The sequence below is a fragment of the Canis lupus genome, chromosome 26, assembly GCF_048164855.1.
Source record: "Canis lupus baileyi chromosome 26, mCanLup2.hap1, whole genome shotgun sequence".
NCBI lineage: Eukaryota > Metazoa > Chordata > Mammalia > Carnivora > Canidae > Canis > Canis lupus.
The window spans coordinates 26,291,788-26,315,463 of NC_132863.1; the positions used below are offsets into that span (position 1 = coordinate 26,291,788).

At 49.7% G+C, this 23,676-nt stretch overlaps 2 protein-coding genes across 3 annotated transcripts in view; one reads left to right on the plus strand and one right to left on the minus strand.

Moving 5' to 3' along the window:
* The window catches only part of MMP24 (matrix metallopeptidase 24), a 42,678-nt gene extending 20,078 nt beyond the window's left edge, over window positions 1–22,600 (plus strand). The window contains exons 3-9 of the mRNA XM_072800720.1: window positions 2,044–2,160; window positions 4,173–4,477; window positions 12,001–12,162; window positions 13,894–14,108; window positions 16,134–16,272; window positions 17,688–17,954; window positions 19,907–22,600. Of these exons, the coding sequence (XP_072656821.1) occupies window positions 2,044–2,160; window positions 4,173–4,477; window positions 12,001–12,162; window positions 13,894–14,108; window positions 16,134–16,272; window positions 17,688–17,954; window positions 19,907–20,244 (1,543 nt within the window). The 3' untranslated portion in view covers window positions 20,245–22,600. The remainder of the gene's footprint in view (window positions 1–2,043; window positions 2,161–4,172; window positions 4,478–12,000; window positions 12,163–13,893; window positions 14,109–16,133; window positions 16,273–17,687; window positions 17,955–19,906) is intronic.
* On the minus strand, window positions 7,090–23,665 carry MMP24OS (MMP24 opposite strand). 2 transcript variants are annotated; one of them, XR_012018526.1, is made up of 4 exons: window positions 23,549–23,665; window positions 22,987–23,471; window positions 18,156–18,255; window positions 7,090–7,107 (listed from the first exon to the last, which is right to left on the minus strand). XR_012018526.1 is itself a non-coding variant. In XM_072800733.1 (2 exons), exon 2 carries the CDS (start codon window positions 23,466–23,468, stop codon window positions 23,277–23,279), a length of 192 nt encoding a protein of 63 aa, XP_072656834.1. In that variant the 5' UTR covers window positions 23,469–23,471; window positions 23,549–23,665; the 3' UTR covers window positions 21,953–23,276. The 2 variants fall into 2 exon arrangements, 1 of the variants encoding a protein (XP_072656834.1); XM_072800733.1 differs by lacking the exons at window positions 7,090–7,107; window positions 18,156–18,255 and having other exon boundaries at window positions 21,953–23,471.
* Window positions 23,666–23,676: the final 11 nt, after the last annotated feature.

Below are 23,676 nucleotides of genomic sequence, written 5' to 3' on the forward strand. Positions count from 1 at the left end.
TGACCTTGGGCAGTCACTGTCTTGCTCTGGGCCTGTTTCCTCCCTGGGGGCCCTTCCAGGCCTAGCTGCTGTAGCAGGGGTGGCTCCTAGTTCTTCCCAAGGACTGCCAAGGAAAGAAAGCCAGAGCAACTATTTAAAGTACTACATTTTGAGTGCCTACCTTGGGAAATGCCACACATTCCTTCATTCAACAAATCCTTGAGCCCAAACTTGGGCTAAGCATGAGAAAAGAAAAGCCCCAGCTTCTGTTTGCTTGTTTTGTTTAAGTTGCATTAATTACTATTTTATTCATTCAACTAAGTCCCAGTCCTGCCTCATTGCTATAATCCTCAAGTTACTCCATTTATCTGTATATCTTTGCCCTCACCTGCAAAAACTAGGATAAATCATTTCTGGTCACCTCACAGAGTTGCTTTGAGGATCAAAAAATTTCTTTAAAAGAACCCCAAACACTAAAAATTAGAAATGTTTATACCATACATGATATTGTTATTATTATGTTTTTTAGTATTGATTTCTGAGTAGAGGCACTTGAGGCAATATGATACCTGCAAAGATGAGTAAGACCTGGTTAAGTCCCTCAAGGGGCTTTTAATATTTGGTTAAAATAGTTTGTCTCCTTTTGTCTATATTGCCAATGGCAACTGCTTTCAACAATTGCATAGAGACAGACTGTTTCCCCTTGCAGTAATCTCCAGCAGTAGTTTAGTGAGTTGGTCATTAGGCCAGCCCAACATAAAATGCAAGGATGGCCTGGACCCCATTATATATCCCCAGTAATGTCCCAGGCTTACCGTTCCCTCATGTGAACTTAACCTGACAACAAACAGTTATCAGGATTTACTTAGTTCCAGGCATTGGGCTAGCTTCTGGGGACGCAAAGATGAATAGGATGCCATCCGAGTCCTCAAAGAATTTGCCATTTGTTAGAGGCAATAGACGAAATAGATTTAAAATCACAACACAGAGTACTGAGCACTGCAGAGAATTCCATTCCAAGTCCTACAGTTGTTTAGTCACTTTCTGAACAACTCTAGTGAAAGGGAATTTGCTGTCTTATGAGCTATGCCATTCTACTGTTGAGAAGTTCTGATTCATTCACTCATTCATTCAGCAAATCATTATTGAACATCTGCATGAGGCACTTGTACAGGCAAGGTTCCTAGCTTCATGGAACTTAGAATCTCTTAAAAGAGACAAAGAATAAGCAAAAAAGCTAATATGTGATACTATTTCAGGCAATGATCAATGCTAAGAGGAAACATTAAGCAGGATAAACAGATAGTGATAGGATGGGAGGGAGAAGCTATTTCAGGTAGGGTGGGAAGTCCTCTCTGAAGGGGTAACATCAGAGCGAGACTTTAAAGAAGTAAGGGAACAGACCATGTGAAGAAGAGCACTGCAAGCAAAGAGAACAAAGATCCTGAAGTGGGAATAATCTTAGCGTGTGCAAGGCACAGCAGGATCTCTGGGGCTGACTGTATGGGGGGAGGGGGAATATAGATGTCCACCCAGAGACAGGGGCTTGATCATGTGGATTGCTGGGGGCCAATGTGAGGAGCTCGCAATAAAATATTCTAAGGTTTCGGGGAAATCATTGGAAACTTTTAAACCAGGGACTCAGGTGATCTAATCCCATTTACAGGGTATTTGCACATATACTCCTTCCCTTAAGGCTCACTACAACCTAACAGTGAGAGCTAGAATTCTCATGTTGTAGATGGGGAAACTGAGGTTCACAAGGATTCCTTTGCCTGGGTTCCTATGATGAATGGTGGGACTGTAACTATCAAGTGCAAGTCTCCAAACCCCAGGCTTGAATATGTGCTTTGAAAGCCCTGTGCTTTCATAGTCAGTTGTAAGTGAATGAATTGAGTAATCAGCTGATTGTGCTCCTATGGGGGAACCCATCGGAGCCAGGGCCCCAGAATCCAGGATGCAGCTGCACACTACCATTTAGCTTGGGACTGGGAACTCTGCAATGCCTTCCTAGAGTGTTCAGTGACCACAGTATATGTGTGTGTGTGTCCTCTCTCTGCCCAGGTGGATGAAGAAGCCCCGATGTGGTGTCCCTGATCACCCCCACTTAAGCCGTAGGCGGAGGAACAAGCGCTATGCCCTGACTGGACAGAAGTGGAGGCAAAAACACATCACCTACAGGTGCTTAGACTCCCTCTTCTCCTCTCTGGCTTTGGCCCCACCCACACTCAATTTTGTCCCTGCCTGAGTTTCAGAGGCTCACACTGTCAGTGGGTCTGAGATCAGGGTGAGAGCCAGGTATGTGGGCATCAGGACCAGGGGCTGAGAGCCCAGGACTTTGTACCCTTGTGGTTTCCAGAGGATGCTGTGTCTCCAACTTAGGTTTATTTGGTCCTTTGGGGGCTTATTAGTTGTGTCTTGTTTCCTACAGTTTTTAGAAAGTGGGGTAGGGATTGTTCAGCAACTTTCAGCTGTGATTAAAAAAAAAAAAAAAAAAAAAAAAAAACGGGACTGAACTTACTCTCCCGATGACTGTTTGCCAAACCTCACTTCCTTTGACCTGGATCCCTTCTCCACTTAGCCTGATGGACTTCACCTGAACTTCCCAGCTGAGTTCCCATTGTTTCCTAAGGAATATAAAGAACTGGGAACTGAATTATAACAGTGTAACTCCTGAACTGTCTGGGGAAACCAAGGGTGGAGGAGGATCAGTCTCCAAGTCAGACCAGCGACCAAGGACAGGGATGATAGAGTCCCACACAGCAGTTTCAGACATCAGGATTCAGAGTGGGGCTGAGGCAAAGGCCAGGCATAGAGCAGGCTCAGGTGGGCTCTGCTTGGCACATCTTAAGGCTCTGATTCCATCTCAGGTAGATGCCCTTGACTCAGGGGTAGGATCTAAGACAGAAATTCTGAAAGCTGAAGATGAAAGGCTCTTCTGCTGATGAGCTATAGAGACCAGAACTGGAGTTTTTTCAGAAATCTGACAAGAGAAAGAAACATAAGAAAAATCTGAATTAGAAACTGGATAGACTAATATACAATGGAATATTACTCAGCCATTAGAAACCACAAATACCCACCATTTTCCTCAACGTGGATAGAACTGGAGGGTATTATGCTGAGTGACATAAGTCAATTGGAGAAGGACAAACATTATATGGTTTCATTCATTCAGGGAATATAAAAAATAGTGAAAGGGAATAAAGGGGAAAGGAGAGAAAATGAGTGGGAAATATCAGACAGGGTGACAGACCATGAGAGATTCCTAACTCTGGGAAATGAACAAGGGATAGTGAAAGGGGAGGTGGGCGGGGGGTTGCGGAGACTGGGTGACGGCACCAAGGGGGGCACTTGACAGGATGAGCAGTGGGTGTTATACTATATGTTGGCAAATCGAACTCCAATTAAAAATATATATATATATATATACACACATGAAACTGGATAGACTCTTAAGTTCTCCTGAAGACACAAAATGAATTAAGAGAGAAACTGGCTTCAAACCTTAGCTTCTATCACTTGACCTCTCTGAGCCTCAGTTTCCTTACCTATAGAATGGGTGAATAATCCTTACCCAGGTGCTCATGGGGCAGAGCATTCAGTAGTGATGCTCTGTTATGGAGAACCATTCAATACAGTTATTGTAAACTTAAATCACTAAGTCTATAACTAACTAAATCAGATACCACCTATACCAACTTCCCAGATAGACAAACAGTAGCTTATACAAGAAGTAGACAAGCAAAGTAATTAGTACCAAATATTTTTTAAAGGGATGTTTCACTCAAACTCTAGAACTTTTAGACTGGGACTATGTTTAAATATTTCTATAACTTTTATAAGTGTTTTATAAATATATTTTATGTATTTGGAGAAAAACTTAAAATTTAGAAAATGCTACCCACCAACTTTTTTCTGCACATTGGAAAGGAATTCTGTATTTAACACAAATTTTGTGAGAGATCACATATAAAACATCAATTAGAGCGAAGCTGCTCTGACTGAGGCAGGAGTGGAGACCCAGAGCCTTGCCCACCCAGCGTCTTCTTCAACCCCAGGGGTACTTCAGCAGAATCCTAGGGTTCAAAATTTATAGATGAGTAGGCCATATGGTCCCTGGTGTCCCTTTTAACTCTACAAGCCTCTGATTCTGACTGTTCCTCCCTAATGACCCTCCCCTCTCTCACCAGCATTCACAACTACACTCCAAAAGTGGGTGAGCTAGACACACGGAAAGCGATTCGCCAGGCTTTTGATGTGTGGCAGAAGGTGACCCCGCTGACCTTTGAAGAAGTGCCCTACCATGAGATCAAAAGTGACCGAAAGGAGGCAGACATCATGATCTTCTTTGCTTCTGGTTTCCATGGTGACAGCTCCCCGTTTGATGGAGAAGGGGGATTCCTAGCCCATGCTTACTTTCCTGGCCCAGGGATTGGAGGAGACACTCACTTTGACTCAGATGAGCCGTGGACACTAGGAAATGCCAACCATGATGGTAAGGCCATGACTGGGGACAGGGGGTCAGTCCTGGATTATTCAGTTGCCAGGGAAGGAAGCCCTGAGGAAGAGCTGGGGATGCCATAGATGAGTTTCCTGCTCTGGAGATTCATGTTCAAGAACTAAGAACCTAAGAGGGTGGGAACTAAGCTCTCTGATAATATTCAACACTGATCCATCCATGGAGATGGGTCAGATCACTTAGTAAATGATCTAAAGGGGGGGGGGGGTGAGTCAAAAGGAAGGGGTTAGGCCATGAATAAGAAGAAGTAATGGATCAGAAGCTGGAGAAAAAAGGTAAAAATATCATTAAAGCTGAGAGTGGGGGTCTCAAAGTGGTAGGCTCTGGCCTGACTGGTAACAGCTTCAAAGACCATCTTACAAGATGACATGACTCTCTCTCCTTTATGTCAACTTCTCGGTTGAATAATGGGCCCCGTAATCACTCTAGTATTCTTGGATAACTTGCTATTCACCACTGTAACTCAATGAATGTTATATGGAGCCAGAGTCCTATTGTACAGTACTAGTAATAATACTCTTCAGCTTGCAAAAGAGTTCCTCATCAGTATTTCCTCCTAAGGCACTTGGAGGCAAGTGTACATCATTAGTACATCAGTAAGGAGGCAAGTGTACATGATTACGCCCATTTTTAAGATAAAGGGCTTGGGACTGAAGTGGCATAGCTGGTAGCAGACAGCACTAGGTCTCAAACCACAGCTCAACTACTTGGCTGTGTGAGTAAGGGGCAAATGATTCACTTTCAGTCTCCTTGTATATAAAGTGAGGGACTGGATTAGGTGATCTCTAAGACCCCCTCCAACACTAGTGTAACATGATACACAGCCTGGGGCTCGGGTGGAGGTGGGTATCCAAACATTTAAATAAAAAAGACATAGTCTCTACCCTCTGATAGTCCACAGTTGAGTGGGGGAAACAATGTGTACATAAGTAACTCTGTCACAAAGCGGACTACTGAAGGATGTGGCAGAGATAACAAGAAAATAAGAAAATGCAGAGGGAGGCTGGAGGAGAAAGGGATAGAGGATTCTGGCTTTTAGATGAAAGAGATAACGATTAGCAAGTTATATTCTAAGGCCCATGTCAAGTGCTTTCCACATACTATGTAATATGTATATATTATTATTATCAACCGCATTTTACATATAGGTAAACCAAGGTATGTAGAAACATTAAATAGTCTTCCTATAGTCCCATAGTCTGTGAATGGTGAAATAAGGCTTTGAACCCAGGCATTATGACTCCAGAGCACTTCTTAATTTTTATTTATTTTATTTTTTTTTAAAGTAACCTCTACACCCAATGTGGGGCTCAAACTCATGATCCTAAGATCAAGATTGCATGTTCTACTGACTAAGCCAGCCAGGCACCTCTGGAGCACACTCTTAGCTACCAAGCTAAGTTTCCATGGTTCTCAAACTGCAGGGCACACCAGAATCACTCAGAACTTTAAAGAATGCACATTCCAGGTTCCAGGCCCCTAACCTCTTGCTAATCAGATTCTCTGATTCTGGGGTCAGGCTGGAGAATTTGCACTTGGTGTAATAAATTCCCCAGGGACTTCTGATATAAGTGTCCCATCACCTTGAGCAACACTGTCTTGGTCCCCAGAATCTCCCTAACTTGCCTGATCATAAGAATCACCTGGGGTTCTTGTTATAAACAGATTCCTAGGCCCTTCCCCTGAGCATTCTGATTTTTAAACTTAGGCACGTTTGGGAAACACAAGTTCTTTTTCCTTGGCTGTGCTTCGGGGTGAGAGCAGACACTTACAGGCGCATTTCTTCAGAGGCTGAGTCTGGTGTCTGTGGATGGGGACAGCCTCCTTGAGAACATTTTAGACCATTGTGTAGATCAGGGATCGGCAGCTCTTGGCTTATCTGTGGTTTGACCAAGGCTCAGCCTCAGCAAAGATATGAAACTGCTAAATTTCTCTTTGTCCCTTGCCCTCTTCAAATGCTGGTCCTCTTTCCTATCCAGGACCATTTCCTCTGTCTGGTTATCTCTTTTCTTGTGTGCTTCTTGGCTTTCTGAACAGCTATTCTTTCTCCCCTTTTTGATTCTTGAATCCGTGTCAATGAATGGCTGTCTGTGCTGATAAAGTGCAAGGAGAAGAAACTAACCTTTTTGAGTCCTGTTATGTGCCAGGCACTGTCAGCTGACAGGATTTTAGTTATATCCCTTATAGAGGCAAATGACTTCTTTCTTGAAGGGATATTGGCTGGAGGAGGCACTGGAAAGACACTCCTAACAACCCTGTCCCCTTCCCAGCTCTGAGGTTTGTACAGCCTGCAAGGCTTCCTTGCTGTTGAAGACCTTGGGCCCAGTCTCAAAATCCTAAGAATTTCTGGTGGTCTATGTGGAAAGGAGCTGGGACCTGTAGATGGATGCTATCCCAGCATCCTCTTGTCTGTCCCACCACATCCTGATGGACAGCTGCCAATTCTGATAGATCATCCAAGATGGCCCATGTCTTCTTTGGACAAGGGTCAGGACTTTTCCATGTCCTGGAAAGCCAAACATGAACTGTTCAGATGCAGCTCCTGACCACAGCAATGGGCCCCTGACAGGTAAAATGGAATGCAGAGGGTTGCCCTAGGACAGTTTCTGGAAGGAGATGAAAGGAATCAAGATTTATGGAGCACCTGAATATTATCTCATTTAATTTCCACATAAATTCAGCCCGGGAGTAAGCGGAGCCTCCTGGGAACTTTGTGTTTATTGGTTTGCTTCTCTCTTCTAAATTTCCATATGGAAAACTTCAAACTCACAAAAGAAGGGAGAATGATAATGTGAACCCCCAGGCACCCACTGCCTTGCTTTGGCAATTACCCATATGATGTCACTACCATCTCACCTTACCCTCCCCCTGCCACTGTTATTTCCTGGCTGATATATTTTAAAGAAAATCCTTGGCACAATATCATTTCACCTGTAAATACTCTAGGATATACATCTAATGGGTTATTTTTAACACAACCACAAAAATATTACCAAAACCAACAAAATTATCAATAATTTCTTAAAATCCAATTCCCAGTTTGGGTCTTTTTCCAAAAATTACCTCAAAAATGTCCTTAAGCTGATTGCTTGCATCCAGATCCAGATAATATCCACATGTCACACATGGTTGACATGTCTCTTAAGCCATTTTCATTTACAGCAGTCAGCTTGCTTCCCCCCCCCCGACTCTGCTAATATTTGCTGAAGAAACCAGGTCACTTGTCCTGAGTAGTCATTTGGCTCGATGAGATTCGGATTCACTTTTAACACATCTCCCTTCCTCCTATATCTTGAATATTGGCCAATAGACCTACAGGCGTGACTAGACTCACTTTTTGGCAAGAGCTTCCTAAGAGGTCCATGTCCTCCCTCTTGCACTGCCATCAGGAGGCACAGATGATGCAGGCTGTCCCACTGTTAGAGGCTCTAAGGTTGAGCAGCTGCTCCAGATGGGTCAGCCTGATCCAATCACTATAATATTCACCTGCGGGACTTTATTTTTTTTTAAGATGTATTTATTTATTTATTTATTTATTTATTTATTTATTTATTTATTTATGATAGACATAGAGAGAGAGAGAGAGAGAGAGGCAGAGACACAGGCAGAGGGAGAAGCAGACTCCACGCGGGGAGCCGGACGTGGGACTCGATCCCAGGACTCCAGGATAGCGCCCTGGGCCAAAGGCAGGAGCTAAACCGCTGAGCCACCCAGGGATCCTCTGTGGGACTTTATTAAAAAAAAAAAGAAAAAAATGTTGCCTAAGTCCTAACCCCAAACTTCTGAATCAGAAGCTCCTCCATCTATGTTTAAAAGGCTCTCCTGGAGAACCACTGGATTGTAAGGGTAGAGGGGTGATTCTGATTCTCCATGTCATTGGAGTCTCTGTGAAGGGCAATGTCTGGCAAAGTCTGGCCCACTGTACCTTCTAGCTGATCTCAGGGGCTGCTTCCAGGCACCTTCGGTCCTCATCTGCTTCATTGAGTCAAGCACTGATATTTGAGTTCACTAAGCTCTGGTGAAAAGGGAGCCCAGCCCTGAGGAAGATAGGAAGAGTCATTGAAACCAGCCCTTCACAGAGTAGAGTCCGTCTGCAGTGACTTCTATGACTCTTCCCACCCGGAATTAGACCAGGCAGGGACCATAATCTCCCTTTAACAGATGAGGAAAGTAAAGTTCAAAGTGGTCATAAAAATTCACACAGTAAGTGGCAGAGCCAGGTGTGAACCCAGGAGTCTGAATTTTTAATAATTGCCCCATGTGATTCTGCTGCAGGTGGTCCAAGGACCACATATGGAAAATTACTGACCATTTGGCACTGTTCCATCTGGCTGCTGTCACCTAGCCCTGTCAAGCACAAGACTTGCCCTCAAGGAGCTCACAGTCCTGGGGCAGAAGAGAGTGTGTGCTAGTGGCTGTAACGTACAGTGGAAAAGGGTCAGTGCCATAAAGGTGGTTCAGATAAACTGAGAGAGTAAAGGAGGATGCACGCACTGCCAGTGGGGGAGATCAAGGAAGTCTTCCTGGAAGATGTGGCAATAAGCTGAACTTTGAAGGAAAAGTAAGGTTATTCTGGGTGGAGGGGACAGCATTGGCAAAAGAATAGAGGCCAAGGGAAATGTTATAACCTTTCAGCATTGGAGGGGTCAATGAGATAGGGTTTACCAAATATGGAGATCCAAGCAAAGGAAATGAAGCAAAGACAAGGTATGCTTGAGTAGCTGAAGAGGAGTTTTGGGTACTTGCTAGGAGGCCCTAGGACCTGAGCTTCCAACCTATAGGAGCACTCCCTATTGGGGATGGTGATCCTTACACACAGTTCAATGTGACCCTGCTAGTTAATAGTGACCTGTAGTTCTGAGTGTTTTACAGACCTTGCCTCACTGACTTTACCCCCATTCTTAGGATGAAGCTACAGATATTCCCTGCATTTCACAGAGGAAGAGATTTAAAATGTCCCACTGCCGCAACATGACGGTGCTAGGATTCACATCAGTCTGGCTCCCTCAGACTGCACTTCTGACTACTCTGCTTCCTTGCTTCTCACCCTCTTGGAGGGCGAAGACCCTAACAGTCTCCTGCCCACTAAGTACTGGGATCTTCTCCATCCCTATGCTCTTCCCCTCACAAGCTCCAGGGTTTTGTTTTTTTTTTTTTCCCTGCCTCTCTCTCCTTTCTTTCCATCTCCCCAGAGTAGCCCCCACAGAACAGGTGCACTGGGATGCCAGTTCCCCAGCTCCTCTCTGCCTTTTGGTCCCTGGAATAAACCGACAATCCTCTTCCCTTCAAGGGCTTCCTCCTGTTCTCTGCAGAGACCCAGGCACAGAGGCTACCAGAGTAATAGACACAGGCTGAGGACAAAGGTTTAGAGTCTTGCCAATTTCTCAGAGCCCTGTTCCCTGGTTCCCAGCGGAGATCCCTGTGGATGCCCCCTGAGAAAGAGACTGGTCAGGAGACAAGAGGCCCGAACAGCTTGTCCCAGGTCAAAGAACAGGCCAGGAGCTGAGCCAGGCAGGACCAGCCCCCAGGAAGCAGAGCTGCCTTCCGCTGGCTCTAGTAGCTGCCTTTGTTTGGGATGGAGCTGAGAGATGAGCTCACCCTTCCCCGCTGCCAGAGAAATCAGGACCTGAGGAAGGAACTGGGGGCGGCCTGGTCTCCTCCTGCCAGCTTGCCCTTCCCCAGCAGAAGGCCAGCCCCAGGCTCTTGGCCAACCTTGCACTGATCTTGCCCATCCCAACTTCACTGAAGACACTAGTGGTGTCAGCAGAGAGGCAGGCATGCACACGTCTGGTTCTGCCCCATAAAACCCTTCTCTCTTCCCAAGACCTTAACCAGAAAGGCCAGAGACAATTCCCAGCCCCATCTGACCCTTACAGGGCCCTCAACTGGGCTGGACTGGGCAACTTTGCCAGTGACACTGGAGCCAAAGTAGGCACCAGAACTCCTGACCACCTCCTGGGCTCTTGGCAACCTCCCCTGGACTTTAAGGTGGCAGGAATGAGCTGCAACCTGCCTTAGGGCTGGGCAATGAGAGGCAGAGCTCAAATACCAGAGGTCAAGGCAAGCAAGAGTTTGTAACTAGACAGACATGGATCAGGACTATTGGTATAACAGCCCACCCAACTTCCTGTTCCTTGTTCCTTCCCCAAAGTTGGAGTTACTTAATCCCCTTCCTCAATATCAGGCCTTGTTCTGTCCCAAGCCCGATCCAGAGGCTCCGAGGAGTTGGCCTAAGAATATCTGGTAGCTGGAACCCCACTGGCCTTGTGCTTCCTTTCTGGTCAATGGGCTTATTCCAGGCACCAAGCTTCCATCTTATGTATGCTAACAACAGCTACTATGCAGCACCATGCCCTTTACACATATTATCTTATCCAATCCTCAAAAAACCCTATGAAGTAGGTATGATCTCTTCATTTTACAAATGAAGACATTGAAGCTCAGAGGGTAGACCTTCTGGCCAAGCTCACAGAGCTAGTGGGGGTAGATAGAGTTGGGAATGAAGGAGTCCATCTGGCTCAGGGGCCCACACTCACTACCACTGTGCCATGTTGCCACTTTAGCTTTGTGCTCAGGATCCCGTGTCCCACTTTCAGCACCTGGATCTTGTTGTTTTCACTCACATTTGAGTCCCTGCCTTGATCTTGGCCATGGTTCAGTTCTTTCAGGACTGAGGTCTTGCTGGACTGGGCCAAGGGCCCCGCACTCAGGCCTGCCTGCCCCTGGACCTCCTGACGCAGACTGTCAGCCTGCCACCCCCAGACCTCCCCTCTGCTTGTCCTACTCCCTCCCCTGGCTTGGCCCTCTTCATCTCTCACCCAGACCTTTCCACCAGCTTCCAAACCAGCCCCACCGACGCCCTACCTCTGGTCTCCCTCTCCTCTCATTCCTCCTCCAGCCACAGAGCAGCCAGAATGACTCATCATGTTGCCACCCCCACTCTTGCTTAAACCCCCCACTGGCTAAGAAGCCAGTCCAAATTCCTTTGCGTGGCATCACAGAGCCCCACTTGCCAGCCTGGCTGACCTCATCTCTCTCTGCCCTCCCCTTGTGCTTTGTTCCAGAGCCAAGTGGAATGAGCCTGCTTGTCCCTGGATCTTGTTTATAGAGTTCCTTCTGCCAGGAATGCCACCCCCACCCCTCCCTCTCCTACTCTGAATCCATTCTCCTAACTTTTTACCTTCTAAGACTCGACTTAAACTTCACCCTTTTGAAGCTTTCCCTGAATATCTTTAAGTCACTCCTCCCTTTTCAGAATCCTCTCTTGACCCTTACTATTAAAGTACCTGGAACATGAATCGCACTTATTTTGTTTCTCTCTCCAAATCCACCCCCTATATGGAGAGTTCCAAAAGGCAGGACTGTGTATGATTTCTGTTAGATCCCAGTGTCTGGCACAGAGCCTGGCACAAAGCCTTTTTTGCTTAGTGTTTGCTGAAGCAATGGATTGACTGATACGAGTGGGTGCCCTGGGCACCTCTCCACCCCCCTCTCCACAGGGAATGACCTCTTCCTGGTGGCTGTGCATGAGCTGGGCCACGCGCTGGGACTGGAGCACTCCAATGACCCCAGCGCCATCATGGCGCCCTTCTACCAGTACATGGAGACACACAACTTCAAACTGCCTCAGGATGATCTCCAGGGCATCCAGAAGATCTATGGTGCGTGGCAGGGGAGAGGGAGCCATGGCTCCTTCTTTGGGGATGGACTGTGATGACCTGCCTGAGGGGTGGGGTGTGGGGGGCACAGACATCCATCAGCACACCACAGAGTTTTTTTCATAAACAAGACAGAACTAGAAATAGACTGGTATCTTGATAAGATATGAAAGTCCTGCTATTATGCCTCCCTCCTAGCTCTTGGTTCACACTGGTATGCGAAGGTCTTGTTCTTATCAAGTCAGTTGAATGGGAAGACCAGTTTACTTGAGCAAATGCACTGCAGCCTAGCACAGGCACCTCAGCCCCCAGGCTCCCTCTGGAGGCCCTGAGAACCTCACAGAACAGATGGCCCCAACCAGAACCGTGGAGGATGAGCAGGATCTTCTAAGTGAAGCAGTGGAGGACCAAACAGGGGAGGTAGGGACTGGAGGGATTTTGAAAGTAGACTGGACAGGATTTGCTGATAGATCAAATATGGGGGTAAGGGTCAAGGACAACACCAAGATTTCTGGCTTTTCTAATTGTGAGGGCGAAAGGATTTACTAGTCTGTTGCTCAGAGATCTGGGCTGGGATATTGATTTGGAATCTTTGGTGTCCAATTTTTAACCACTAGCCACATGTGACTACTGAAGTTTAAACTTATATTAACTAAATTTATATTAGTTAGAATTAAATAACAATCCAGTTCCTCTGTCACACTAACAACTAGTCATTGCAAGTGCTCAACAGCCACGTATGGCTGGAGGGTACTGTATTGGGCAGTACAGATATAGAATATTTCTACCATCATTGAACGTCCCATTGGACAGCTCCAACATAGAGGAGCCATGAACCTAGGTGACATCACTCAGGGTGGTGATTCTTAACTAGGGGACTTGTTGGAATTACCTTGGAATTTCAGTAAAAAGTGCCCACATTCTCAGAGACCGGGTTCTAATTGGTCTGGAGTGCCTTCTAAGCATCAAGAGTTTTAAAAGCTCTCCTGGTGATCTTATTTTGCCGCCCAAGTGAGAACATTGACCTAGGACAAATACAGAGAGAAGAGGACCCAGAAGCACTCTCACCTTTAGAGTAGGGTGGGTGAGGAAAGGCTGCCAGCAAAGGAGGTAGAGAAGGAACAGCCCATGAAGTAGAAAGAAACCTAAGTCAGTACAGGCTCCTGGAAAAGTGCTTCTATGATCTTGCTACTCCAAGTGTGGGCCTCAGACCAGCAACGCTGGCATCACCTGAGAGCCTGAAGAAATGCAGAATTGCAAGCCACCCCCAGACCCTCTGAGTCATAATCTGAATTTTATCAAGATCCCTGAATAATTCAGATGCATATCAGAGTTTGAGTCAGTAACCCTTGGATCTGGCAACATGGAGGTCACTGGAGATCTTGACAGACAGGGCAGAAGGTGTCTTGGAGCAGCATAAGGAAGAAGGGGAGAGAGAATGAGGCTGGCATGTGTGAAGAGGGCAGAGGAAGATGGTATGGGACACAGAACCTAAGAAAGGACATGCTCTCTCATATAATAGAAGACACGAGATTTAGAGGTGGAAAGATGAGAGTTCCATTTAATGGTGATTTTCATCTATTTTCTCAAAGATTGGGGGAGAGTAAAAAAAATGGGAGAAGGAACAGGGGGCCGGAGGGAGACAGATCCCAAAGCTGCCTGGGTGGTGACAAGGCCCTGACAGGGGAGGCAGGGAATGGCCGGCTCTGTCTAAAATGCAGTCCCTCTCTCCAGGACCTCCAGCCGAGCCCTTGGAGCCCACAAGACCACTCCCCACACTCCCGGTCCGCAGGATCCACTCACCGAGCGAGAGGAAGCATGAACGCCAGCCCAGGCCCCCTCGGCCGCCCCTGGGGGACCGGCCATCCACACCGGGTGCCAAACCCAACATCTGTGATGGCAACTTCAACACGGTGGCACTCTTCCGTGGTGAGATGTTTGTGTTTAAGGTAAGGCCAGTTGACTGGCAACACCTGGATGGTCCCCTCCCACTCCTTCCCCTTTTGCAGAGCAGGAGAAGGTGGACGCTCTGGGATTAGGCCCATTTGGGGCCTGGATGGCAGCTGGCCCAGTGGCCAGGACATGGGGTCCCTTTCTGGTGCTGCCAGGTGAATTGACTTGTTTCTAAGAGGGAGGCAGGTCAACTGATAATCCTACACCTTCCCAGGGGTAATGCTGGGGGAAAGTAAGTGCTGGAGACCTGCTTTTGGTTTGTGACTTTCAGCAAGTCACCTCCTTTAGGGACTTCAGTTTCTCCATCTGAAAGCTGGGAGTCATTTCTCTAATGAAGGATGTATGAAGATCGAAGGAGCACAGGACAGTGAAGATAGCAGCTTGGTGTAGGGGCTGGCACGGGGTGACTGAGTCTGTCTCTGGATCCTGGCAGGGCTGAGAGGCCAGTACTGAGGGATACCTGATAGAAAGCTGGCCAGGCTATGTCTTGTCACTTGTCCTATTCCTGTCACTTCAGCCATGGACAGACCAGGTGGCAGCCTGTTTGGTTGGTGTGTTGCAGATTCTGAGACCGTATTTGGAATGCAGGATTTTGATTAGGAAGCACCTTTGGGATCAACATTTGTGGGAAGGAGGGAAGAAAGCAAATTGGGCGGAAGGAGAAAATAAGCAGCAACTAGGTTCACTGCAGAGTTGGCTGCTCCCACAGAGAGTTCTGGAGCTGGAATGGCCCATCAGAGTCCTCCCACATCCAGCCCCAAATAGCTGAGGCTTGGTACCCCCTGTTTCATTCAGTCATTGGATGAGAAAGGGTATGACCTTGGGAGAGCTCTGTGAGGTCGAGGCCATCCCCAGAGAGGCTGGCAGTTGAAAACAGCCTGGTGACCACACACTGGCCACGAGGACAATGAATCCTCCACTGAAGAGGCCAGAGCCTCTCCATCACACTGCTTGGCTGTGGGGGGCTGCCCCACTCCTCTCAAGTTTTCTAAGCAAGCTTTGAGTGCTGAGCAAGAATCAAGCAACCTGGGCCAACGTCAATCCTGCCTTTCACAGCATAGATCTAGGAAAGTCATTTGGCTTTCCTTAATATGCTGTATATTTCAGATCTACTGGCAGATTTGTGAAAGTCAAACTAAGATTTAAAAAACTCAGTGTGAACACTCTGTAAAACACCTTAAAAAATAAACTTTCCTAGGTTTTATGCCAGCTTTTACGAATCACATTCATTATTCTGCATTCTGATCCCCTGCACTGAACTGTTCCTAGGCAAGTCTGGGTTTTATCATCCCCATTTACAAACGTGAAAACTGAGGTCCTGGTAGGTGATAATAGGCCTTTCCCAGACTGCCTACTGTGCTGCACACACACAAGACACTAGTTTCGAGAAGAGGGCTTTATAAGACTCTTGGCCTACTGAGCTGCCATTTATTCAACATCAGCTATGTACCCTGTGCTGTTCTAGGCACTTGATCCATAATCTCTCATCTGATCCCCATCATTACCCCCATTTGAAGGTGAGGCGCTTGAAGTGCTGTGCTCACGGTCATGTGGCTCTGAGTGGAGGAATCCAAATTCACACCCAGGTCTTGAGGGATTCCCACAGCTTGCTTCCCAGGGTCCCCGCACTGCTGGGTGGAGCCCGCTGGTGAGGAGTGGCCAGCCTGGGGAGGGGCTGGCTGATGTCAGTGACTCTCTGCTGCCCTCATGTGGCCACTCCAGGCCTGGGCATCATCCCTTCCAGCTCCTCCACACCTCATCCCTGTACCAGGCCTGTCTGTTGTCTGTCTCATGGCCCCTCAGGCATCAGAGCCATCAGGAGGCTTATATGAAAAGAGTTAATGGGCATCCTGTCTTCCTCAGGGCACTGGAAGCTAGTAGTAGATGGATAGACATCACAGAGGGTTCCAAGGCTGGGCCCACGGGAAGCTTTGGGGTTACTGAGGCTTGAGCCCCAGGGCAGAGATCACTAGGTTGAGGCAGGGCCTGCTATGCCTTTTTCTCCTCCTGTTAATCCCCAGGATCGATGGTTCTGGCGCCTGCGCAATAACCGGGTACAAGAAGGCTACCCGATGCAGATAGAGCAGTTCTGGAAGGGCCTGCCTGCCCGGATAGATGCAGCCTATGAAAGGGCTGATGGAAGATTTGTCTTCTTCAAAGGTAATACAGCCTGTGCTGAGAGACCTGGGACAGTTCCCTGACTTTTTTGGGACCTCCTTGCCCCATCTGTACACTGGAAGGGGTGGGGTCAAAAGCAGATGCTCTCCAAGGACCTCTTTAGCCCTAACAGAGACACTGGCTTCTGACAGGACAGATGAAGGTGCAGGCAGGTGAAGCGCAGTCTGGGGGGAATCGAGTCACAAAGTGATTGCTAAGGGTCTGTGTGTGCCCAGCTGGTGGGATAATGAGGCTCACCCACATGAAGCAGAGGATGGTCCAGACACCTAAAGACCATGCAGTACTCCATCGGAGGCCATCTCCGCAGTTATGTAAGAGTTGGTTGGGAGGAGGTCACAGGCTGAAGGGGTCAGGGAAGGGGGTTGAGGAGCTAGCTTGTATGGCATGCCCATCTGGTGCTAGGTTGCTTCATTTTGATTATCTTGAGGTGGGCCCAGCCTCAGAAGGGTAAGATACAGATACTGAGATGTGAAGAAAGCAATCCAAGGGGAAGGGACAGCTTGGGTAACAGAGTAGTGTGGGAATGTGCATGTACATTGGAAGAGCTTAGAAGTTCCACTGACCAGCCATGGAGCCCCATATTGGAGAGTGGTGAGCAGTGGCCTGGAAAGGAAAGTTGGGGAGCATCCTGAGGAGTCTTGGTTTCTAGGCCAGAATGCAGTCTTGACCCACTAGATGTTTCTGAGCAGTGGAGAGCCAGAGGGCAGAGGTGGGGAGGCCATTTCTGAGTCAGCTGCTGCACAGGAGGGGAGCAAGTTGACAAGGCCCACACTGGGGAAGACCAGTGAGGCCAGAGTGGGGACAGTTAAGATGCAAAAGACGTCATGAGAGGCTGAACACTGAGAAGAGAAGGAAAGAAAGAGTCAAAGGTGAGGCCAGGGCTTCTCATTGGGGACCAGGAGGCAGAAAGGTGATGAGAGAAGTAGCACACCTCCCTGTGGAGGTGATGAGGAATTCTAGGAAGCCAATGTGGAAATGCTCAGAGGCTGGTGTGCTTGGGATCAGGGTTCCTGGGTGTGGGGCTCAGGTCTGGTGGAAGTGGCTGTGAGCCCTCAGAGCTGGGTGTCACTGATGGAAGGTTGGGGAGTACTAATATGTGTGAAGCCACCGCAGTGGCTGAGGATACCCCAGAGAGGACAAGTCACATGAGCGAACAGTGGGGTGGGGCACGGAGGCTGGGCAGCAGGAGGCCAGTTGCCCAGCATCTGTGGTGGCTGGCTTCTGGCTTCTTGCCTCCTTGCTCTGTGGGAGACAGAGGCTGTGGAGCAGGCCTCAGTTGTTTCCGACACTCTGGCTATGAATGATTTCAGTCCTAGAAAATGGACATGTGGCACTAACCATGACCTCTGGTGCTAGGTGACCAGGGAAAGCTGATCCTGGGCTTCTCTTGGCTACAGGTGACAAGTACTGGGTGTTTAAGGAGGTGACGGTGGAGCCGGGGTATCCCCACAGCCTGGGAGAACTGGGGAGCTGTCTGCCCCGAGAAGGCATTGATACGGCTCTGCGCTGGGAACCTGTGGGGAAGACCTACTTTTTCAAAGGTGAACGGTACTGGCGCTACAGCGAGGAGCGGCGGGCCACAGACCCTGGCTACCCGAAGCCCATCACTGTTTGGAAGGGCATCCCACAGGCTCCCCAAGGGGCTTTCATCAGCAAGGAAGGATGTACGTAAGGACCTGGCTGTGTTGGGGGGTGGTGTGATTTTATGTGGGTCTCAACAGGGCCCATGGGCATACTCTCAGGGCATCTTTGAGAAAGGTGCCTGATGTTAAAGACAACTGCCTCATATCTACCCAGGTTCACACAGTCAATTCATTCTCTTACCAGCTACCAAGTCACACTTCTCAGCTGCAGGGGTGACTCACATTTGAGAGATGTTTTCACAGACTGACTTCACCCCTTCAGACAGCGTTTCTCAAGTAGTGGTGCTCAGATGTACTCTAGGGGTTCCTTGAGTTATCAAATCTGAAAAGCAATGATGGATATGGGTGCTTTCAAAGGTGCTTGTTTATAAGGCTTTAGGGCAGGCAGATGGAGAGAGAAGCCTTTTTCTATTTATGAGACATTTCCTAAGTTCCTCCTGGAGGCTAGGCTGGGAGCTTCCCACCAGACTACAAGCTTCTCCAGAAGAGGGGCTGGGTGTTGCCAGGTGCAGAGTGGGAGTTCATGAATGTTTGTTAAATACATTTCCCCTGATCTGGTCAAAAGCACAGACTCTGGAGCCTGGCTGGTTTCACGTCCCGCCTCCACCACTCACTAGGAGTTTGGGCAAACCACTTAAGTTTTCCCAGCATCCTCATCTATCAGATGGGGGGTAATAATAGTACCTATCTCGACAGCATTTATAAGAATTAAATAAGATAAATTAAGTAGAGCACTTAGACAAACACCTAGTACATGGTCCCTGCCACGTGAGTTTTAGCTGCTATTATCATTGACATCATCTTGTTGGTGTGTTTTATTTTATGTAGAACAACAGGAGTCATTCACTCACTGCACAGTAATTACTGAGAGCAAGCTTGTGTGGGAGAGCTGGGGAAGGAGCAGAGAACAACACTTGCATTGCATCCCTGGCTCCTAGTCTAGAGGCAGAAAAGAACTAAGGTGGCAACAAACGCTCTAAGGGAAGGGAGTGCAGTGGAAGAGCTTGTTGGGGCGGGACGGTGAGAGGGGAGAGGGCGTGTTAGAGAGCATTGTTGGGAAGGGCTTTCCAAGGAGATGTCACTGGTAAGAAAGCCAGAAGTCTCAGGGGCAGAGCTGCTACTTGGTGGGTCTTCTGTGTACCTGATGCTTCACACGTGTTCTCACTTTCTGGGAGCCTCAGAGACAGGTGACATCAAGGACTTTGGCCAGTCAAAGTCCCAGGGTGGGGAGCTGTCCAATAGGAGAGTCTGAGTGAGTTGCTTTGCTATCTGTAGACTGGCTGGGCCCTGAAGGCTGTTGCTGGGAGCCTGCCCAGCCCCTCCACCTCTTTTCTTTCTAGGCCCTTCCCCAGCAGGGTCCCAGACACCCTGCACCTGTATTGTAATGTGTGACAAACCAAAGAAAATCCATGATAACTGTGACAAGGTGGTGTCCGCTGTCAGCAAAATGAGAAACCTTGCTCCCTGCCTCCCTTGCCTCAAGCAGAAGCTGGACTGAGGCCCTAGAACTATGAAGGCAGTGCTGTCCAAGCCATAGTTTGGGAGCTGCTCTCACCCCTGCGTGTGTGGGCAGCAGTGGGGGATGGTATAGGCACAGTGTGATCCCAAGCTAAGGCAGGGAGGCACAAATTGGGACTTATCAATTCTACATAAAGCCCTCAGTGGCCTCTTAGCACCTTTGAGATGACAGGCTAGATTGCTCCAGGTCCTGGGCACACCTCTCTGCAACTCTGTGACCCTGCCACACTCTTGCAGAGTGTGCCAAGCACTCTCCTCCTCCCAACTTCAAGCCTTCCAACATGCTGCTCCCACCCCTTGATATGGCCATCCTCCTTCAGAGTTCCTCTTGTGACTCCAGGGCAGGAGAGATGCCCTTCTCCCATGCTGCTATAGCACCCTAAGCCCTCTCACAATGGGTCAGAGTAGGTGCAGGGAAGTGTCTGGGAGTGGTGATGCTGGCCATGTTTCTGCAGATTACACCTACTTCTACAAGGGCCGGGACTACTGGAAGTTTGACAACCAGAAACTGAGTGTGGAGCCTGGTTACCCACGCAACATCCTTCGTGATTGGATGGGCTGCAACCAGAAGGAGGTGGAGCGGCGGAAGGAGCGGCGGCTGCCCCAGGATGATGTGGACATCATGGTGACCATCAACGACGTACCAGGCTCTGTGAATGCCGTGGCCGTGGTCATCCCCTGCATCCTGTCCCTCTGCATCCTGGTGCTGGTCTACACCATTTTCCAGTTCAAGAACAAGGCAGGCCCTCAGCCTGTCACCTACTATAAGCGGCCAGTCCAGGAGTGGGTGTGAGCAGCCCAGAGCCCTCTCTGTCCACTCGGTCTGGCCAGCCAGACCCTTCCTCATCAGGGTCTGAGGCACAGCTCTGGCCACTGCCCACCTGGGCCAGCAGGGCCCTAGGCCAGGGGTCATGCAGCTGAAGTGGTAGGTATGTTGGCCTAGGCTGAGCGTGGGGCAGGGAGTGATGGTGGCTGTGCCCCAGGGTGGGTGTCTGGCACCCAGCTGCCAGCCTTCTGTCCTGGGTAAACTGCTCCCTACCCGAGGGAATAGGCCAGGCCCCATTAGGAGGCAGGGACCATGCCAGGAGGAGGCCCTGTGGTCACTGAATCCTGTGGTATATCAATGAGGCACCACGGCTCCGTTCCTGGCTGGACCCAGCACCTTCTGTGGAAGCCAGCACTAGCACTCTCAGCCCCATCTGGGAGATGCCACCAATCCTGGTCCCCTTTTGCCAACACCTGCTGGTCAGATGTCCCCCTACCCCCACCCCACTGTCCTCCAAGGCTATAAGACTCCTGCTGCCAACATGGTGGGCAAAAAGCCTGGGTTTCCCCTGCTGGCATTCAGCAGATCCCTCAGGAAACCTGCTCCACACATCAGGGTCTCCTCTGAGACCTAGGATTTAGGGTCACATGTTGCAGGCAGTGCTGTGGCCCAGCTGGGTCTGACAAGGACCCAGCAGTCACATCGTGAATATTTAAATGTCTTGTCACTACTGTTTTAAAAGTCCCATTCTGCAAAGGCTGCTTGAGGCGTTAGGTGAATTAGAGGTGACTATCTTGGTGATGAGGCCAGCATGGCTGGCCCTCCCCCAGGAGATAAGGACCAAGGTGCTGCTAAGGCCACTCTAGTGCCCAGACACCCCAGGAGCTGGATTCTGCTCATGAGGCTGAAGGGCTGGGCAAGAGCTGACCCCATTTCTGGAGGCTGATTTGAGTTGTGACCATCCTCCACTCCCCTGTCCCTCTCCCCACTCCCCCAGTCCCCAGCTCTGTTGCTTATGGCCTGGGGCTCAACCTGACTAGGTAGGTTAGGCAGAAATGGCTCCAGACCAACATTCTCATGGCTTTGGGGTAATGGGCCCAGGGCAGCCTTCTCAAGTGTTCAGAGCCCAAACTCCCAGGTACCCTGAGGCCAACTCAATATCTCAGCCTGGAAGCAGTGTTTATACAAGCTTGGCCCTTGCTTGACCTAGCTCACTGGGCCCATCCTGCACTGCTCTTTGCAAAGGGCACCCCAACTGGTAGCAGTCCCAGTGCTTGGGGCCCACCTTTCACCGTCTCTGGCAGAAATTCCTAGGGCTCAGCTTGCCTCTCTCCAACCTGGTGGAGGCAGCCTTTTTGCCTCTGAAAAGCCCTAGGCAAGACCAATGGGTTCAGTGGTGCCCACTGGCCCTCTGCCAAAGCCAAAAGGAGGAATCAGTCCTCAGGGTGCTGGCGGAGCCTCAGATGCCATCCTGGCCCTCTGAGTCTGCATGGACCTTGCTCCTACCCTGTGGCCTCTGGGTTTTGGGTTGGCTTAACCTGTAGCAGACAGGGACTACTGTTGCCCTGGGAGCTGTCTTGAGCAAAATCTCTCTTGTCCCAGAGGCACCTCTGTGGGTCCACTGTGTTCCCTGTCATCATCTTTCTGTTTTTTCTCATTTTGGCCAAGGGCGGGCTCCCTGGGGCGGGTGGGGAACAACTGCAGAGATATTAGTGATTCATAGGTTTGTATAGTGTTTTATACTTTGCAAAGCACTTTATTAGCTCATACCTGTCCACTCACATGAAACTCGTGCAGGCCCTGGGAAGCCTAGGGTAACTCTCACCGTGCCCTCAAATAAAGCACAGAGAGGTTATTTCTCGCCCAGGCCATCGGGTGGGCTGGTTGGGCCTTGGGTCCCCACCTATGGACGCCTCTAGGGTCCAAGATGAGATCAGAAGGGTCTCTTTTATCCATCTCTTCCTGGCCTCCTTTCTCCCCTTTTAAGTCCCTCTCCACTCCTCAGGTTGGTGCTCTCACTTCTTGAAAGCTCTAGGCTCCCCAGGCTCCCCACTGGCTCCTGGTACTACCAAGGCCAGCTGAGAAAGAGCAGGAGATGGAGGCAGGCAGCGCAGGCTGCAGATGTGAGGGATGCAGGGCCAGGCCCGGAGAGGGCTCAGCCTGGAGGTTTCCAATCTCGGATTCTCCTGTCTTGTGGTCATCTGTTTGTCCATCACCCCAGGACAGGGCAGACAGACAGAGGGGCACAGCACTGGGGACCCCAGAGTCCAGCTTCCCCTCGGCCTGGGGAACATCACAGCATTTCAGTGTCAGTCACATTTTAAACTGATCAGCCTTTGTATAATGTTTTTTAAATCATTTCTAAATAAAACAAAAATACAGAGTGTGTTGTTTCTCTGGGATGTGAAAACAAGGATCAGGTTCTGGGAGTGGCCTTAAGAAGCTTCTGGGAAAAGGGGAACAGGGTGCTTTGGGACACACTCTGTCCCACACTTCTCATCTGCCAGGTCAGTGATCAGATATCTCCTCTCTCTAAAAGGCTGACCCCAGAGTTACTGGGGTTCCTGGAACACAGCGCGATAATGCCTCACTGGGATCCAGGATGACAGAGCAACGTCTCCTAGGAGGAGTATGGGGAGGGTCACTGTAACTAGGTGTTCTCTGAAGCCAAGGCACATGGTGCCATAATTAAAGACAAAAGCATAAGCTTCATTCTCAGCAATAAGGGACAGACCAGAGGAGGTCAGGTTGGCAGTCTTGAGGTCTTACCAGGAGTCCTGGCCTGGATCTGGAAGCCAGGGCCAGGGAGGGCTGCCCCAGGACCCAGACCACTGAAGAAGCTGCGGAGTGGGGGTGAACACGAAAGTTTGGGTGCAGGCCGGGAAGTGAACAAATTTGGGGGGAGCTAGAGGCGAGCCAGTGGCCTATGGTTCTCCGTGACCTCCTCGACTCTCCGAGGGTCTCCTGGGCGCCGGGGGTGGAAAGAGACACAGAGATGAGCCAGGTGAGGCGGACAGAACGACAGTTGACGGCAGGCAGGAATTGCGGAGGGCGGCTTGTCAATACCAGGAGGTGCAGGCGATGAGGAAGCGCACATCGTCCAGCGGCCCCCAGGGACCGGGCTCAGGCTGAGGCCGCTCAGGAGCCTCGGGCGCCCCGGGCTGGGGCTGGGGCTGGGGCTGGAGCTGGGGCTCGGGCTGGGGTTGCACCGGCTCCGGGGCGCCCTGGCCGCCGCTCAGCCGAGCGCCCATGGTCTGTAAAGAGAGGTCGTCAGGTGCAGGTCAGCCGCACACCACCCATTCGCCCCGCCCCACCCCGTCCGGTCCCTCACCTCGCGTCGCCGAGCCGCGGGTCTCCCGGTATCCCAGCGCCGCGCCCAGCGTCGGTCCGTGTTGCGCTAACCCGCCGCCGCCGCCGGGAACGCCTGACGTGTGACCTCACCACGCGCCGGCCCCGCCC